Source organism: Bombina bombina, chromosome 6 (assembly GCF_027579735.1).
Source record: "Bombina bombina isolate aBomBom1 chromosome 6, aBomBom1.pri, whole genome shotgun sequence".
In the NCBI taxonomy this organism is placed as follows: Eukaryota; Metazoa; Chordata; class Amphibia; order Anura; family Bombinatoridae; genus Bombina; species Bombina bombina.
This window is the reverse complement of record NC_069504.1, coordinates 595996933-596010780: the sequence shown is the minus strand read 5'-3', so window position 1 is coordinate 596010780 and position 13848 is coordinate 595996933. Positions and strand designations below refer to the sequence as shown.

Sequence of the window (13848 nt, the reverse complement as noted above, 5' to 3'; positions counted from 1 at the left end):
GAATATTTATCGGTAGAAGAGATTCTTCCCGAGACCAAAGACCCTGAGCTTTCAGGGATCCCCAGACCGCGCCCCAGCCGATCAGACTGGCGTCGGTCGTGACAATGACCCACTCTGGTCTGCGGAAGGTCATCCCTTGTGACAGGTTGTCCAGGGACAGCCACCAACGGAGTGAGTCTCCTGTATAGTCCCCATTCCACTGACTGAGCATACACAGTTGTAATGGTCTTAGATGAATGCGCGCAAAAGGAACTATGTCCATTGCCGCTAACATCAAACCTATCACTTCCATGCACTGCGCTATGGAAGGAAGAGGAACGGAATGAAGTATCCGACAAGAGTTTAGAAGTTTTGTTTTTCTGGCCTCTGTCAGAAAAATCCTCATTTCTAAGGAGTCTATTATTGTTCCCAAGAAGGGAACTCTTGTCGACGGAGATAGAGAACTCTTTTCCACGTTCACTTTCCATCCGTGAGATCTGAGAAAGGCCAGGACTATGTCCGTGTGAGCCTTTGCTTGAGGAAGGGACGACGCTTGAATCAGAATGTCGTCCAAGTAAGGTACTACTGCAATGCCCCTTGGTCTTAGCACCGCTAGAAGGGACCCTAGTACCTTTGTGAAAATCCTTGGAGCAGTGGCTAATCCGAAAGGAAGCGCCACGAACTGGTAATGCTTGTCCAGGAATGCGAACCTTAGGAACCGATCATGTTCCTTGTGGATAGGAATATGTAGATACGCATCCTTTAAATCCACCGTGGTCATGAATTGACCTTCCTGGATGGAAGGAAGAATTGTTCGAATGGTTTCCATTTTGAACGATGGAACCTTGAGAAACTTGTTTAAGATCTTGAGATCTAAGATTGTTCTGAACGTTCCCTCTTTTTTGGGAACTATGAACAGATTGGAGTAGAACCCCATCCCTTGTTCTCCTAATGGAACAGGATGAATCACTCCCATTTTTAACAGGTCTTCTACACAATGTAAGAATGCCTGTCTTTTTATGTGGTCTGAAGACAACTGAGACCTGTGGAACCTCCCCCTTGGGGGAAGCCCCTTGAATTCCAGAAGATAACCTTGGGAGACTATTTCTAGTGCCCAAGGATCCAGAACATCTCTTGCCCAAGCCTGAGCGAAGAGAGAGAGTCTGCCCCCCACCAGATCCGGTCCCGGATCGGGGGCCAACATTTCATGCTGTCTTGGTAGCAGTGGCAGGTTTCTTGGCCTGCTTTCCCTTGTTTCAGCCTTGCATTGGTCTCCAAGCTGGCTTGGCTTGAGAAGTATTACCCTCTTGCTTAGAGGACGTAGCACTTTGGGCTGGTCCGTTTCTACGAAAGGGACGAAAATTAGGTTTATTTTTGGCCTTGAAAGAGCGATCCTGAGGAAGGGCGTGGCCCTTACCCCCAGTGATATCAGAGATAATCTCTTTCAAGTCAGGGCCAAACAGCGTTTTCCCCTTGAAAGGAATGTTAAGTAGTTTGTTCTTGGAAGACGCATCAGCTGACCAAGATTTCAACCAAAGCGCTCTGCGCGCCACAATAGCAAACCCAGAATTCTTAGCCGCTAACCTAGCCAATTGCAAAGTGGCGTCTAGGGTGAAAGAATTAGCCAATTTGAGAGCACGGATTCTGTCCATAATCTCCTCATAAGGAGGAGAATCACTATCGACCGCCTTTACTAGCTCATCGAACCAGAAACACGCGGCTGTAGTGACAGGGACAATGCATGAAATTGGTTGTAGAAGGTAACCCTGCTGAACAAACATCTTTTTAAGTAAACCTTCTAATTTTTTATCCATAGGATCTTTGAAAGCACAACTATCTTCTATGGGTATAGTGGTGCGTTTGTTTAAAGTGGAAACCGCTCCCTCGACCTTGGGGACTGTCTGCCATAAGTCCTTTCTGGGGTCGACCATAGGAAACAATTTTTTAAATATGGGGGGAGGGACGAAAGGTATACCGGGCCTTTCCCATTCTTTATTTACAATGTCCGCCACCCGCTTGGGTATAGGAAAAGCTTCTGGGAGCCCCGGGACCTCTAGGAACTTGTCCATTTTACATAGTTTCTCTGGGATGATCAAATTCTCACAATCATCCAGAGTGGATAATACCTCCTTAAGCAGAGCGCGGAGATGTTCCAACTTAAATTTAAATGTAATCACATCGGGTTCAGCTTGTTGAGAAATTTTCCCTGAATCTGAAATTTCTCCCTCAGACAAAACCTCCCTGGCCCCATCAGACTGGTGTAGGGGCATTTCAGAACCATTATCATCAGCGTCGTCATGCTCTTCAGTATCTAAAACAGAGCAGTCGCGCTTACGCTGATAAGTGGGCATTTTGGCTAAAATGTTTTTGATAGAATTATCCATTACAGCCGTTAATTGTTGCATAGTAAGGAGTATTGGCGCGCTAGATGTACTAGGGGCCTCCTGAGTGGGCAAGACTCGTGTAGACGAAGGAGGGAATGATGCAGTACCATGCTTACTCCCCTCACTTGAGGAATCATCTTGGGCATCATTTTCATTGTCACATAAATCACATTTATTTAAATGAGAAGGAACCCTGGCTTCCCCACATTCAGAACACAGTCTATCTGGTAGTTCAGACATGTTAAACAGGCATAAACTTGATAACAAAGTACAAAAAACGTTTTAAAATAAAACCGTTACTGTCACTTTAAATTTTAAACTGAACACACTTTATTACTGCAATTGCGAAAAAATATGAAGGAATTGTTCAAAATTCACCAAAATTTCACCACAGTGTCTTAAAGCCTTAAAAGTATTGCACACCAAATTTGGAAGCTTTAACCCTTAAAATAACGGAACCGGAGCCGTTTTTAACTTTAACCCCTTTACAGTCCCTGGTATCTGCTTTGCTGAGACCCAACCAAGCCCAAAGGGGAATACGATACCAAATGACGCCTTCAGAAAGTCTTTTCTATGTATCAGAGCTCCTCACACATGCGACTGCATGTCATGCCTCTCAAAAACAAGTGCGCAATACCGGCGCGAAAATGAGGCTCTGCCTATGATTAGGGAAAGCCCCTAAAGAATAAGGTGTCTAAAACAGTGCCTGCCGATATAATTTTACCAAAATACCCAGATTAAATGATTCCTCAAGGCTAAATATGTGTAATATATGAATCGATTTAGCCCAGAAAAAGTCTACAGTCTTAATAAGCCCTTGTGAAGCCCTTATTTACTATCTTAATAAACATGGCTTACCGGATCCCATAGGGAAAATGACAGCTTCCAGCATTACATTGTCTTGTTAGAATGTGTCATACCTCAAGCAGCAAGAGACTGCTCACTGTTCCCCCAACTGAAGTTAATTCCTCTCAACAGTCCTGTGTGGAACAGCCATGGATTTTAGTAACGGTTGCTAAAATCATTTTCCTCATACAAACAGAAATCTTCATCTCTTTTCTGTTTCAGAGTAAATAGTACATACCAGCACTATTTTAAAATAACAAACTCTTGATTGAATAATAGAAACTACAGTTAAACACTAAAAAACTCTAAGCCATCTCCGTGGAGATGTTGCCTGTACAACGGCAAAGAGAATGACTGGGGTAGGCGGAGCCTAGGAGGGATCATGTGACCAGCTTTGCTGGGCTCTTTGCCATTTCCTGTTGGGGAAGAGAATATCCCACAAGTAAGGATGACGCCGTGGACCGGACACACCTATGTTGGAGAAATGTTATGCTTTCACCGTGGTGTTTCATACCTTGCTTCATGGACCATGTGCACAATAGCCAAACGTCCCAATAGATCATGTGCTGTTTCTGCTGCTGACTGCCACAATCCTAGCAATACATCAAAATGTTATTATATTAGATAAAATTAGAACATTGAACAAAGGTAACAGATGTATAGTTATGAACAAGACACCCGTAAAAAAAAATACAAAAAATATTCAAAAAAACATAAATTATGCTTACCTGATAATTTCATTTTCTTCTGATGGAAAGAGTCCTCAGCTGCATTCATTACTTTTGGGAAATAAGAACCTGGCCACCAGGAGGAGGCAAAGATACCCCAGCCAAAGGCTTAAATACTCCTCCCACTCCCCTCATCCCCCAGTCATTCTGCCGAAGAACAAGGAACAGTAGAAGAAATATCAGGGTGAAAGGTGCCAGAAGAATATAAGGACGCCCCACATAAAACACATAAAATTACGGGTGGGGAGCTGTGGACTCTTTCCATCAGAAGAAAAGGAAATTATCAGGTAAGTATAATTTATGTTTTTCTTCTTAAATGGAAAGAGTCCACAGCTGCATTCATTACTTTTGGGAAAACAATACCCAAGCTATAGAGGACACTGAATGCCAAGACGGGAGAGGATACAATAGGCGGCCCATACTGAGGGCACCAGGCCTGAACCTCTACCCAATAAAAATCCAGAGGCCTAAAAATGAAGGCCAAACCGCTCAACTGCGGTAAAGGGCGTTTAGCCCTCCAACCCATGGGGGAGGCTCTAAGGTCTGATGAAATCAGATGTCAAATAGAGTGACGCAGCGGGAAACCTCCCTACCCGGCCATCTATGACTGAAGGCTATAAGGACTGGAACAATCCTTCCCGTCTCACGGACCCCCAGGTACTCTCGAATGCTTAGTTGAACATGAAAAAACAATGATAACCTGAGCACTTGGCGGTTTTACCGAACCAGTCAAGCAGAACAGCCCCACGTGTCTGAACAGCCACAAGACTGAACGAACCCGACAGGACCAGCCTGCACCTAGGGTCCTAACCGGCAAGCTGCATAAATTCTCCCTCATAGGGGAAAAAAACAGAAAACAGACATATTTAACATAGGACTAACATGTCCAAAACAACTTCCGAAGAAGTAATAAAGAGTATCAATCCCAGAAAGTTACCGAAAAAAAAAAAAAAAAGACATCCCATCGGATATAAAGTAAATATAAGGCAACCCGGAGGTTAACGCCCAAAAAATACACAGGCCTACCCGCAGGACCAGCCAAACTGAGCCCTATCTTTCAAAAACTGGGAAAGATCTCAAACAAATGACAATCAGGAGATTACCTCATCCCCAAATGTCTAATGAGGTGCACCATTCATATTAGCAGACTGAAAATCCCTGTATCTGGTAACGATAAGGTCATTCAATAACTGAAAAACATGTCTGAGTAATATCCGAAGTCGCGCAATCCTGTAAGGAAAGGCACAACACTCAGGGACACCCGCGGGGAACTGCAGAGGCCCTCCCCAAGGCAGAAGGCCCGGAACAATAGGGCACGAGCACATTCTCAAAGAAATGTCTGGACTCTGCAGCGAACAATCGCCAACATTATGTGGAAGCGAAAACGTGCCACAACCTCCGGGGGGGGGGGGGGGGACACGCCACCCTGCATGGAGGAATCAGAAACTGGGTTACCCGCATGTGTAGAAGTATGAATTGGTAGGGAACTCGCCTCTCGGAGGACAGGACCCCCAGAGGAGGATGGCTCAGCAGTCCGTTGATTCCCCGAGCCCGAGGAACAAGGCGCTCTAAAATGGCATACGGAACAAAACTGGTCGACATGTGTCAACAAGGCCAATCCGGATTTGTCACCGGACACAGAATCTGAAATCAAAATAGTCTCGGTATCAGAACAGAATCCTCTGTAACTGAATCTGAAATTAGCACAGTCTCAGCATCAGAATCCTCCATAACTGGATAGAGGAACTATCAATATGGACTATAGTATGAAAACAAAAACGGCACCTGACAGCCACAATGGCTGGGGTACTCAACACCTCTTATGACCAGACCCCTGCGGACTGCGTGAGTCTTTCTTTTTTGGCATAATTAAACTGGTACAAGGGTTTTAAGAAATAAAGGTGAAGGTTTTATTGATAGGTTAATTAGCAATGCAGTGAGATGCAAACTAGATAAAAGGCAAAGTCTCTGTGCAGACAATAATACAAAGTAACTTGGTTCAGACAGTCTTAAAGCAGACAAAAATGTAAATAAACTGTAGACAAGAAACTTGGCAATAGAAGGCAGAATACGTTGATATGCTGTAGACCAAAACTTGGCAGTAACAGGCAGGATATGAAGAGATGCTGTAATCAGGTAACTTTGTAATACCAAGAAGGATACTTGCATAGGCTGTAAACTAGAACTCTGTAGTAACAGGCAGGAATGTAGATCTTTGTAATAACAGACAGAATACTTGCATAGGCTGTAGACTGGTAACTTTGTAGTAACAGACAGGAATGCAGAGCTTTGTAATAACAGGCAGGATACTTGCATAGACTGCAGACTGGAACTCTGTAGTAACAGACAGTAATGCAGATCTTTGTAATAACTAGCAGGATACTTGCATAGGCTGTAGACGGTAACTTTGTAGTAACAGGTAACAAGCAAGCAAAAGTACCTGAGGCAGTCTGAAATATTAGAGAATTAGCTAAGGTCAATTGTCAGGAAATCGGTCAAGAAACGAAACACAGTGCCAAGGGAAAATCCAGAAGAGTAGTCTCAAAATGAAGCAGAAATCAGGCACCAGGAAATCCAAAAAATCTGTATTCAAACAGGAATCAGGACCAGAGGCTCTGTCAGAGTGCAACACTCAATGTCAAGGCCCAGAACTGAAAGCAAACCTGCCTAATATAGCAGGCTGATGATTATATAATTTGTTTAAGATGGTAAGCAGGTGGAGCCAGAGAGCCAAAGTTGCAGCAAACAGAAAACCAATAATCTCAGCCTGTGACCAAGCCATCTGGTGGCGAAGAGGTAAGTCAGCAGGCTGGGAAAGAACAGCAGCAGAAATAGAAACAGGTCCCAGGTTCAATTCTAGGCTGGATCATGACACACTGTCAGGAATGCGGAAATGAGGAACGGAACGGAACCACGCCCGAACACAAGGTGAACCGAACAGTCCAAAAGAGCCACCCAACCAAAAGGCTGCATCACTTCCAAAGGCCTCAAAGTTCCAACCACGAGCCCATAAACATCACACATAAGCAGGTTGAATCACATAACAAACATGATTATAAACCCTCCTGTTCAATAACTCCTCTCAGGAGATATTACCCTCGATTCCAAGATACTCACTGAGACCCTTATGTCATATAGTTAGACCCGCAAAGGTGTGTAACCTATCGGGAAAACATTCACATTACAGTACATTGACGATAAAGTAAAATGAAACAATCTTACCGTAATCAACGCCGTGGAACAGGAACACGGCCTTTTAAGTGTGACGAATAGTAGCATCGCCTCCGCCATGGACCTGAGAGAAGAAAGCAGGCAGTGGAGCGAAGTTCGACAACGCCGATTGCTTGAGGAGCAGTTAATATGAGTCGGGATGGTTTCGCAGAAAGACTCTCCCTGCATCTACGGACTCTAACTTTCATCCAAGCCCTCACTGAGAGACTGACAGGACTACTTAAAACTCCTGTCCCATGCCGAAGAGTACTACCCTCCATAAGAGATAAAAATGAAAAGTTCTGACACGTCTCTGCCAACCTCCTGGGACGAAAGTCAAAGAATGACCGGGGAGTGGGAGGAGTATTTAAGCCTTTGGCTGGGGTGTCTTTGCCTCCTCCTGGTAGCCAGGTTCTTATTTCCCAAAAGTAATGAATGCAGCTTTGAACTCTTTCCATTTGAGAAGAAAATATAAATTTTAATCTAATTTTCATAAGATTATTTTTTAATTACTGAAAAGATGGGTAATAGAATCCTAAATTTTGTTTTTGGGATAAGTTGAACTAATACTAACTGTGGAACCATACTGTATATATATATATATATATATATAGTCATTGACAAGGTTAGAAATAATGAATTTTAAGTGAAAGGAAATGTATGCTTACCTGATAAATTTGTTTCTTTTACGATATGACGAGTCCACGGATTTCATCCTTACTTATGGGATATCGCCTCCTGGTCAGCAGGAGGAGGCAAAGAGCTCCACAGCAGAGCTGCATAAATAGCTCCTCCCTTCCCTCCCAACCCAGTCATTCGACCGAAGTTAGGAAGAGAAAAGGAAAAGCCAAGGAGCAGAGGTGACTGAAGTTTAACAAAAATAAAGACCTGTCTTAGAAAACGATAGGGAGGGCCGTCGTTTTCTAAGACAGGTCAAGCATAAATTTCCTTTTCTTTTACAAGATATGACGAGTCCACGAATTTCATCCTTACTTATGGGATACAATACCAAAGCTATAGGACACGGATGAAAGGGAGGGACAAGACAGGAACCTAAACAGAAGGCACCACTGCTTGAAGAACCTTTCTCCCAAAAACAGCCTCAAACGAGACAAAAGTATCAAAATCGTAAAATCTGGAAAAAAAAGTGAAAAGAGATGACCAAGTTACAGCCTTGCAAATCTGTTCCACAGAAGCCTCATGTTTAAATGCCCATGAGGAAGCCACAGCCCTAGTAGAATGAGCCGTAATTCTTTCAGGAGGCCGCCGTCCAGCATTCTCATATGCAAAACGGATGATACTCTGCAGCCAAAAAGAAAGAGAGGTAGCTTTCTGGTCCCTACGTTTTCCAGAAAAAAACAACAAATAATGAAGATGATTGATGAAATTCATTAGTCGCCTGTAAGTAGTCGCCTACAAGTAAAACTTCAGGGCACGGACCACGTCCAAGTTATGTAACAGACGCTCCCTCTTAGAAGAACGATTAGGACACAATGAAGGAACAATAATTTCCTGATTAAAATATTAGTTGGAAACAACCTTAGGAAGAAAACCAGGTTTGGTACGTAACACTACCTTATTGGAATGAACAATAAGGTAAGGAGAATCACATTGTAATACTGAAAGCTCAGAAACTCTGCGAACAGAAGAAATAGCAACCAAAAATAAACCTTCCAAGAAAATAACGAAATATCTATGGAATGCAAAGGTTCAAACGAAACCTTTTGAAGAACTAAATTCAAACTCCAAGGAGGAGCAAATGGACTAAAAACCGGCCTGATTCTAGTCAGAGCCTAACAAAAGGATTGCACATCCGGAACATCTGCCAGACGCTTGTGTAGTAAAATAGACAAAGCAGAAAACTGTCCCTTTAAGGAAATTGCTAACAACCCTTTCTCCAATTCTACCTGGAGAAAACATAAAGTCCTGGGAATCCTAACCCTACTCCATGAGTAGCCCTTGGATTCACACCAAAAAAGATAATTATGCCATATCTTATGGCAAATTTTTCTAGTGACAGGCCTACGCGCCTGAATCAAGGTATCAATGACCGAATCAGAGAACCCTCGCATAGATAAAGTCAAGCGGTCAATCTCCAAGCAGTCAACTGCAGAGAAATCAAAGTCAGATGATGGAAGGATCCCTTAATGAGAAGGTCTTCCCCCAACGGAATCTTTAACGGTGGAAGAGATGACATTTCCACCAGCTCGGCATACCAAAGCCAGCGAGGCCACGCCGGAGCAAAAGGGATTACCGACAACCTCTCCTGATTGACTCAAGCAATCACACGGGGAACGAAAGCAAATAAAGGGAACACACAAGATAGGTCGAATGACCCAGGCACTGCCAAGGCAACTATCAGTTCAGCCTGGGAATCCCAGGACCTGGACCCGAAACACAGAAGCCTCGCATTCTGACGAGATGCCCTAAGAACAACTCTGGCCTTCCCCATCTGAAAATCAGATTGGCAAATACCTCCGGATGGAGTTCCCATTCCCCCGGATAAAAAGGCTGTCTGCTCAGAAAATCCACTTACTAGTCTTCCACTCCTGGAATGTGGATTGCTAACAAAAAAAACAAGAGTGAGCCTCTGCCCACTGAAATATCTTGGTTACTTCTTTCATCGCTAAGGAACTCTATGTTCCTCCCAGCCGATTGATGTAAGCCACAGACGAAATATTGCGACTGGAAACTGATGAACCTGGCCGAAGCAAACTGAGACCAAGCCTTAAGCGCATTGAATATTGCTCGCAACTCTAGGATATTGATGGGAGTAGATACTCCAATTGAGACCCTACACCCTGAGCCCTCAGGGAGCTCCAGACTGTTCCCCATCCTATCAGGCTGGCGTCCGATGTCACTATCACCCATGAGGGACTGCGGAAGCATGGTCCCTGAAATAGAAGAGCCAGCGACAATCACCATAAAAAAAGAGTCCCTTGTCTCCAGCTCTAGATTTATCTGACGAGACAAATTTGTGTAATCTCTATTCCACTGACTGAGCAAGCTCAGTTGCAGAGGACGGAGATGAACCGTCATGCACTGACCCACTGATGGCCGTTAGGATTGGCCTGAAGAGATCGGCATACATCCAGAATCTTAAACTGTCTGACCTTCATCAGAAAGATATTCAAGGATAACGAGTAGAGTAGAGCCCCAAGAAAGGAATCTTTGTCTGTGGAACTATCAAGCTCTTTTCCAGATTCATTATCCACCTGTGAGTCCTCAGAAAGGATAAAACCATGTCGGTATGAGACTTTGTTAGCTGATAAAACAATGCCTGGATCAGATATATCGTCCAGCAAAGGCGTCACTGCAATGCCCCGCGGTCTCAAAGCCGCTAGCAGCAAACCAGAAACCTTGCGAAAATTCTGGGTGTTGTGGCCAGACCAAAAAGGAAGAGCCACGAACTGAAAATGTTTGCCCAGAAAGGCAAACCTCAGGAACATGAAAACATTCATCCTTTAGATCCATAGTAGACAAAAATTGACCCTCCTGGATCAATAGAAGAATGGCACCAATAGTTTCTATCTCGAAAGATGTAACACTGAGAAACTTGGTTAGACTCTTGAGAGCTAAGATAGTTCTGAAAATTCCTTCTTATTGGGAACTACAAACAGATTGAAATAAAAACTTGTTTTTTTTTTATTTTTTTTTTAAAGTGCAGCTAATCACCCGTAAGTGTCTCAAGGTGCTGCTCATTTTATCGTCTGTCCCCGTTCCTGAATCGGAACGGAACAAAATACTCCCATGAAGGATAGGTCTCTTACACAGCGTAAGAACTCCTCCCTCTTCATCTGGTCTACAGACAATCGAAAAGAAGGAATCTTCCTCTGGGGGAAGAATCTGCGAAATCCAGTTTGTATCCTTGAGACACTATATCAAAAGCCCAAGGAAAACAAAGAATTAGTCAATATGCCGCAACGCCAGTGACGGTAGAAAAACACACAGATGGTAGACATTGTAAACTTTGGTGTGTGACCTATAAGAATGTATAGCCCATTAGGACTATCCTCCAAGGGTATGAAAATTCACGTAGTGATCGAAACCACCCTTTCCCCTAAGGAATGACGTCTAATCTCTTAGCTGAGACGGCTAAGGAAAACTATATTTTGCCATTTGTAAAATGGTCATCCAGCACCTGGATTCGACCAACAACCTTTGTGCTGCAGAGCCAGAAAGGTATCCACTAAGCTACATTAGCTCCTAGTTTTAACCAACTCTCAAACAGCAATCGCCAAGGAGAGAAAAGGTGCAAAAGAGCAAAACAAACTTGAAAATAGGAAACAACACAATTCCTTTAATTCACTAAAGTAGCATTATGTCTGAGCACATTTGTCTCAGCCTCAGTCATAAGAATGAACTTTCAAAGCAAATAACTGAAATCTGTTAAATATAATGCACACATAACGAGACGTTACTGTCTGAAATTCTCAAAGAAACTTATCCTCGACAGAGTTTGTACCATCCTATGCCGCAAAGGCTGACGAGACCAACAAAATAGATGCAATTCTCTTAATAAAAATCTTCAGAGAAAAAAGGTTACTGTTTCTTTAAAATGTAAAAGGAGGTGTTATGTCTTCATGTAGAAACACCAGCCAAAAACAACATAACGTTGCAGCAAATAGACAGCGCTATAATAACAAATGCAAAGTCCAATCTAGGAACCACAGAGCACTTCCTGTGGGTCAAAATTAAATTTGGGCACCCCATGTAGAATATTTTAATGGGTATTGACCGGTAACATCATATTCCTAACAGCCACTGCTGTAGACAGAGAATCAGGAATAAAAAAATGTAATCAAGGAATGATACTACTGTCTCTTTTAAAATGTAAAAGGACAACAGTATCCCATTATATGAGCTGCAGAATAGAAAAAACGTTCTCGGTTGCAGCTAAGAGTGAACGCAAAACCCTGACCTGGACACTGGTCCACAGGACCTTTAAGAGGTACTTATAACAGTAGGGTCAACGATAATATGACACAGAAAAAAGGGTTGCGTTTGCATATATAAAATGACACACTGCCATCTTTCCATGCTCCTTTATTAGAGAACCAAATATCTTGTCTTCAGTAAAAATACATTAAAATGTAAATGTACCCCCCCCCCCCCAGCAGTGTGTTCCCTAGAACCGGAACTCCACCGCAACTGAGCCTGTGAACCTATCACTGTGAGCTCATAGAAAAGAGGGGAGCAGACACTTAAGAACGCGCAGAGCCTCTCAATTATGTTTGTAAACAAGGCCAAGAGGCATCTGGCGCTGATAAAAGGGATTAAGCAAAAGGTGCGCAAACCATGGAGCGTACCTTAGCTCTGCCCATCGTGGGCGTTTAAGTCAGTCTTCCCGGTTGCTATGACATAGCAAATGGATCCGTCGGAGAACCGCATGGCACTAATAAACACTAGCCAGCGTCCCGACCACAGTTAACCCTTGTAACTCACAATAAAGTAAATCTCCCAGGTGGCTGCTGCTTTCGACACTGTGCAAAGTTCTTAGTGGAAACATATATTTAGTCGAGTGCAATCTAAACATGAAGCACCGTCTCTAGTCATCTCCCGGTCACCATCTTTATTTTGTTAAATCAGGCCACCGGGAGAAACAATAAACTGCGCAGATTCTCTTAAACCTTGCCACACACACTGTGTAGTAATCCCAGTTAAAACATTTTCAGTCGAGTGCAGTACAGCACACAGTTGAGCCACTGGGATAAATAACCCACAGAGCAGTCTCGGAAGAAAGTCTGCGTAGTCCTACCTGACAGAGAAACCCCCCTATCATTAGGACATTATCTTAGGCATGTGAATTCCGAATCTCTCACAGAGCAAGTCATTGCCCATATCAAATCTCCCTGACGGTGACTATTAATCATGAGAACCGCCGGGAGAGAGTGTCACAATCCATACTGCCATATTAACCCCTATTATGCTAGGAGAACTTACCATAATTACCATGAGGATCAAATATAAAGTGTCCAAACTTATCCTGCGTTCTTCTTACCCCAGAATAAAGTCAGCACTTACCTCATGAGAAGTCTGCCCAGCAGTAAGGCATCTCACCCGGCTTGTGAAGTTCTTTCCTCCTCTTCACATTGGCCTGTGGAAATAAAAAGTACTGAGCATTTACTCCCTCAGACTTTTACAAGCAGGGTAGCATACATCTATGGGAGGCGCTGTGAAAATTATGTTCCACAAGTTCCCATTGCTTTGAAGCCACCAAATGCTTTTCTTTTTGCACTGAAGAGAGTGATTTGGTCTAGGCTATACCCCAGAACAAAGTAGCACACTGTGGCACTACTTAAAAAATAATAAACACTTGATTGAAGAAACTATAACTAACACCTCACTTTGCCTCTTCCTATCACTAACACAGGCAAAGAGAATGACTGGGTTGGGAGGGAAGGGAGGCACTATTTATGCAGCTCTGCTGTGGAGCTTTTTGCCTCCTCCTGCTGACCAGGAGGCGATATCCCATAAGTAAGGATGAAATCTGTGGACTTGTCATATCTTGTAAAAGAAATAATAATTGTGGCCTTCAAACTTTGCTTTCATCAAAGAACCCTCCATGTAATGCAACTACATCCTTGCAGACCTTTGGCATTTTAATTGTCAATTTGTTGCGGTAATCTAAAGAGATTTCAAACCACGCTTCCTGAAGCACCTCCCACAAGTTGTATTGGCTTCAAGCGCACTTCTTACGT

The 13848-nt window shown here is 43.3% G+C and overlaps 1 protein-coding gene across 2 annotated transcripts in view; it reads right to left on the bottom strand.

Annotated features, from left to right (window-relative positions):
- Positions 1-13848, bottom strand: part of LOC128663311 (uncharacterized protein HI_0077) — a 265688-nt gene that overhangs the window by 109540 nt on the left and 142300 nt on the right. For both annotated transcript variants that reach the window (XM_053717579.1, XM_053717580.1), the window contains exon 9: positions 3724-3802. In XM_053717579.1, the coding sequence (XP_053573554.1) occupies positions 3724-3802 (79 nt within the window). The remainder of the gene's footprint in view (positions 1-3723; positions 3803-13848) is intronic.